Source organism: Octopus bimaculoides, chromosome 5, assembly GCF_001194135.2.
Source record: "Octopus bimaculoides isolate UCB-OBI-ISO-001 chromosome 5, ASM119413v2, whole genome shotgun sequence".
In the NCBI taxonomy this organism is placed as follows: domain Eukaryota; kingdom Metazoa; phylum Mollusca; class Cephalopoda; order Octopoda; family Octopodidae; genus Octopus; species Octopus bimaculoides.
Window position 1 is genome coordinate 84,569,810 of NC_068985.1, and position 6,167 is coordinate 84,575,976.

The 6,167-nt window shown below is 35.8% G+C and overlaps 1 protein-coding gene across 1 annotated transcript in view; it reads left to right on the forward strand.

The window, feature by feature from the left end:
- The first annotated feature begins 945 nt into the window (after positions 1–945).
- The window catches only part of LOC106872648 (protein fuzzy homolog), a 556,986-nt gene continuing 551,764 nt past the window's right edge, over positions 946–6,167 (forward strand). Inside the window, exons 1-3 of the mRNA XM_052968079.1 lie at positions 946–1,044; positions 2,531–2,626; positions 5,468–5,571. Coding sequence (XP_052824039.1) covers positions 946–1,044; positions 2,531–2,626; positions 5,468–5,571 — 299 coding nt within the window. The remainder of the gene's footprint in view (positions 1,045–2,530; positions 2,627–5,467; positions 5,572–6,167) is intronic.

The window sequence follows — 6,167 nt, forward strand, 5'->3', positions numbered from 1 at the left end:
TGCATTCTACTGTGTACACCAAATGGGAATCTCTACATACCCCCACCTTCTGTATAAATCATAACCTTTCTGTTGATTCCTGATGGAATTCACTTGACTCATGTTGTTGCACAATGAACAGGGCTTACCTCTCTTGTGACTGTTTGTCAAGCTACAGCATGCAGATACTCCAATGTTAGTTTTCTTGGAGTCAGAAATAAAGGTCAATAGTTCTCTTATATAATAATAATAATAATAAATGCCTGGATACAGCACCAGGCAGTGGCTCTCATGGCTTCTGATCTTAATTGATTGAAAGTGTTATCATGTACATTGTTTTGTCTTGGTATAAAAGATGGACTACAGCAAATATTCTGCTTAATATCACAGATTTGCTTGTCAGTTGTTTGACCTTAATTAATTGAGCATGTCCCTTGGTGGCTGATGATATGTGCATCTCTGATCACGAGCAGAAGTAGTGGGGGAGCATCATAGCCATGTGTTGAGAGGAATTCTTTGGGATTTGAATAATTCACCTTTGGAAAGATGGGTGTTTTGCTCAACATCCTTAAACAAACCTTATTCAGGGACCTTTTGTGCGAAATGGGTTACTCGACCTGAAGAAAATTCTAACTGGGCCCCACCTGCGAGATCATGCACTGTTTATCTTGATATGAGATCACCATGTCATGTACATATGGTTGTGATGCATGTGCCTGGTGTAACCTTATCAGACGGGTAGTCATGATGGGTATAATGGGCTTTGTATATTTTACCCCAGTCTCACTTTGATGGCATGCACTGCTCTCTCACTCAATAATAATAATAATAATAATAATAATATGCTTACTGATCAACCCATGATACCCATTTGATTCCAGGATGGAAAGAGGATGTTAAACAAAAAAATACAATCCCTTAAAATTTGAAATAGGGAGAATTTGGAGCATTAGAATAGTAAAGGTTATGCCTATAATAATTGGTGATCTGGGAGCAGTAAGTGAAGACATAGGCAAATGGCTGAAGGAGGTTGGAATAGAATACCTGGTAGAGCTCCTACAGAAAGTTTGTCTCTTAAGGACAGCAAGGATTATCAGGAAGGTTCTAAGAGCTTGAAAGATAGCTGAAAACTTGTGAATACCTAAGCTAACAGGTAGTAACCCACTACCCACATAAATCTTACCAGGAATTAGACCAAACCTGAGCCAAACCAAAATAATAATGATAATAATAATGGTTATCAATTTTGGCACAAGGGTAGCAATTTGGGGGTAATAAGTATGTTGATTACATCCATCCCCAGTACTCAACTGGGACTTATTTTTTAAGCCCCGGAAGGAAGAAAGATAAAGTGAACCTCTGCAGAATATGAACTCAGAACATAAAGATGGTAAAAAAAGAACTAAGCATTTTCCCAACATGCTTTGTTGTTGTTGTTGTTTTCAGTAAGGCAGTGAGCTGGCAGAATTACTGGATGAAATGCTTAGTGGTATTTTGTGTGCCACTACATTCTGAGTTCAAATCTCACCAAGGTCGACTTTGCCTTTCAGGGCTGATAAATTAAATATCAGCAAAACAATGGGATCGATGTACTCAACTTATCCCCTCTCCCAAATTTTAGGCCTTCTGCCTATAGTAGAAAGGATAATTATTATTAGTAAGGCAGCAAACTGGCAGAATCGTTAGCATCCCAGGCAAGATGCTTAATGGTATTTCGTCCATTTTTACGTTCTGAGTTCAAATTCCACCAAGGTCAACTTTGCTTTTCATCCTTTCAGGGCCAATGAAAAAAGTACCAGTTACACTGGGGTGGAGTCATTGTAACTGACTATCCTCTCCCCCAAATTTCAGGCCTTTTGTCTAAACTAGAAAGGATTATTATTATTATTATTATTAGTAGTAGTAGTAGTAGTTAATAATCATTTCTACTGGAAGCACAAGGCCTCAAATTTGGGGGAAGGGATTAAGTCAATTACATCGATCTTAGTGCATAACTGGTACTTATTTAATTGACCCTGAAAGAATGAAAGGCAAAGTCGACCTTCGAGGAATTTGAACTCAGAATGTAGTGACAGGCAAAATACCGCTAATTATTTCGTCCAACATGCTATCGATTCTGCCAACTCGCTGCCCTAGTAGTAGTTAATAATGATTCCTGTTACTGGCCAAAAATAGCCCATGACAATACATACAGGAAACATACAGGAATACAACCAACAGGAAACCATATGAGAATTTACGTTGAGTAAAAGGATAAGATCAACAACAACAAAAAAGACACATTTATAAAAAGATTAACAATAAACAGAACCAAAATAGAGGAGCAAGTGCATCGACAAGGTGTTCAAAAGTAAACTCATAATATAAGAAATTTAGCTCCATCTTCTTTATTAAATCAATTTCTTAAATGTCTGTAGCATTTATCATTGATGTTTGTTTTGTTTCTTCTTGTTATTTAGCCCTAATTAAGCAAACATGATCAAAAGTGTTCCAGCCATGAAAATTCCATCTAATTTTAGTTTTTTGTCTTTTTTTTTCTTTTATTACACAGGTTCCATACCGTCTGCTTATTTTTAACCTAATAAAAGATGTTGAAGTTTGTCTGTTGTGTGGTTCAAGCCCAACTCTAGGAAAGCTCGAGAAAGAGGTAAGTGGACATTTTATTTATTTCTTCTTCCTTTCTCTTTGTCTCCGTTCATATGTTATGTCTACAAGCATCAGCAATCATGGACCTTTAATATCAAAGTTTGAAGATTCATTATTTTTGGTGGGATAAAGAGAACAATGGTTCCCAGTTATCTTCTGCCAGTTTATTTAAAGTTTGTTCTACTAGCCTCCAGCTCTCCTGAACTTACCTATAACCCTTTAACATTTAAACTGGCCATATCGGCCCAAATATTCTACCTGCTTTATGTTCAAACCAGCCAGATCTGGTCTCTCACACTTACCCTACAATGTCATTGTAAAAATAAACAATTACATCATCAAAATCTCACATTGCTTTGATTTCATGGAAAGTATTTTGAATAAGTTAGTTTAGAAGAACCTGAACTTCCCTAAGTTTTTTCATTGGAAGATAGAAATTCTGTAACATGAAAACAAATTATACAGTCCTACTGATTACAGCTCTAATCTGTATCAGCTCATGGTTCTTATTGACATCCAGTAGAATTATCTTATGAAACTTAAATACATTACTAGTTGCACTTTATGAGATAGGGGCTGAAAAGTTCCTGGCTTTGGGTGAAAGAAAATACAGAAGGATATGTTAATTATGATTTTATTCAACATATTACTCTCTCAGATTCACACACTTATGGCAACAGTCCTTCCATTTTTCTAAACCCTGTAAAAGAACTCAGGTTGGGCCTCCAACCAGGTCTTTCACGATACCCTTAAAGCCAGGAACTTTTCAGCACCACTTTGTATATGTATGAAAATTAATGTTTCATAACACTTAAAGCAGTTTCAGTACTAATCCATCTGAGACATTCTCACAGTCTGCAGTGCAAAACTATCCATTTTAAAGCATTCATGTTTAAAATAAAACTTCCATGATAATTCTGTTATGTTCCAAACACTAGCTAAAAGGTAGAGATTGATTATTTTACTAAATTCATCCAGCTTCTAGATTATCTTCAAAATTAATTGAAACAAACAAGCAGTATATTTCATTAGATTTGATTATGAAAGGGCATTTTATGCATCAGCACTGGCAGTTTTACTGTCACGTATTATGTAAAGAGGAAAGTTAGTGGTAAAAATCATCATTTAAACATACACTATATTTTGTTCTTATATTTTCCAAGGTAAATTTGGTTGAATTTTGAACCCAGAGTTTATATTTCTAAACTATTGATTTTAATGGACAAGAACATGATCAAACTTAATTTAGAACTAAAGATCTATGCTTTAAAACCGCTTTGGGACTATGTACATAGCCAGGAGAATAAAACATCTGATGATAATCAGAGATCAAACTCACCTAAATATAATCTAGATGTAAGCATTAACAACATCTCTTTCATTGAACACTAAACTCGGCTTGCGAAGACCTGTTGGGGCAAGCGAAAGCGAAATCGTGATGGAACCTGTACCAGTGGAGCACTAAGAGCACCGTCCAAGCGTGATCGTTGCCAGAGCACCAGCTGTCTGGCTTCCATACCGGTGGCACGTAAATAGCACCATTTGAGCATGATCGTTTCCAACGTTGCCTTCCTGGCACTTGTGCCAGTGGCACGTGAAAAGACATTCGAGCGAGATCATTGCCAGTACCACTGGACTGGCTCCTGTGCAGGTGGCACGTAAAATACACCATTTCGAGCATGGCCATTGCCAGTACTGCCTGACTGGCCTTCGTGCCGGTGGCACGTAAAAGCACCCACTACACTCTCCGAGTGGTTGGCGTTAGGAAGGGCATCCAGCTGTAGAAACTCTGCCAAATCAGATTGGAGCCTGGTGTAGCCACCTGGTCCACCAGTCCTCAGTCAAATCGTCCAACCCATGCTAGCATGAAAAGCGGACGTTAAACAATGATGATGATGATGATGATGATACATTTTCATCTCTAAAGATGAGGTTAACAATTCAGAAAAATTATAAGCTTTTCACTATATTTTTTTTGTTATATATATTCTCTTGTTACATCTCTCTATTTCTTATACTTTTATTTCAAGAATGCCAATTTTTTTTTTTTTTTTGCCTTTTTAAGTCACCAGCTTCTATCTATCAGTTTTTACCATTGTTTTACAACCATTGTTTGTTTAGTTTTCTTTTTACTTTATTCTTTTTTCTCTATTACATTTAAAATTTTATTCCTTATATTCAATTCTTACACCAAGTGAGTCTTTCTTCAATATTTCAACTAACCAGTTTGACAGAGTTCATCATTCTCCAGCCTAATGATTTTGATCTGAAATTACCTGAAGTGTAAATAGCTCAACCAGGCATTCAGTTGGCATCACAGAACTTGGTTTTCTGGGAAACTACCAATCCTTTACCACACTCACCAACATATACATAAGTTCACTTCACAATCATGAGATCCCAGTTTTGGTCCAGCTGTATGACATCTTCTGACATGAAAGAAATAACTTTAAAACAGTTCTATTACAAATTATGTTATCAGATTTATTACTGGGATTGTTTATTATTATCAATTGCATTTTGTCTATGAGAAAGTCAAACCTACAACTAATTCTAAATACAGTTAAAAGCAACTCACTAAAACTGTTTGGTCATATCAAGAATTCAACTTTTCTGGATTTTTTTCTCCTGAAAGCTATCTGCAGAATATAATTCCTAGAAAGTGAAACTGAGGGTAACCTAACAGCAGAGAAAAAGATAAGATCCTAAAATGGTTTTAGTGTCAACAATAGGCAGTGAAAAGAGAAAGATGGGGGGAAATATGTTGACGATGTTTCATGTTTTGTTGTATGGGGGAAATAATGAGTGAGAAGACCAAATTATTTTTATTGTATTTTCACAGATAACAAGGTTCTGGAAACCAGCTCTCGACACTTTGAAATCAGTCCGACAGATTTTCCCAAGAAATTTTCAAATTACCTCATCCATTGATCCAAACATTCTTGGGTAAGTGAAGCAGTTTCTTTTTATTTTATTTTAACTATTCTGATAAACAAATAACATACAAAAAAAAAACACAGAAAAGGAGAAAAAAGAAATGAAGAGTAAAAGAGAAAGGAAAAAGAAAAGAAAATACAAGAGGTTGAGTTTTTGTTAATTTGTTGATAATTGATCTGATACTGAACCTATCTTTAGAGATGAAAGACATTTTTTTAATACTTAATCTATATATATAAAAATGAGAATGTGTGTCTGTCTGTCTGTCTGTCTGTCTGTCTGTGTGAATCCCTAAAACTCGAGAACTACACTACCAATTTCATTCAAATTTTACACATGCCTTACTTAGGGTTCCAGTTGTGTTTTAGTCAAAAAAAATTATTAACTTCTTGCAGAGTTCGAGCACACGGCAACATAATATCTCCTCCACTATTTAAGTATTACGTGTCAAAAGTGAAACAAAAACACTCATGTCAAATACTTTCACTTTAAAAATGAAACTATTCCACTAACTGAAACAATCACATTTCGATACTGTAGTGACAGATACTTTCACAGAGAGAGAAAGAGAGAAAGAGAGAGACAGAAAGAGAGAGAGAGAGAGA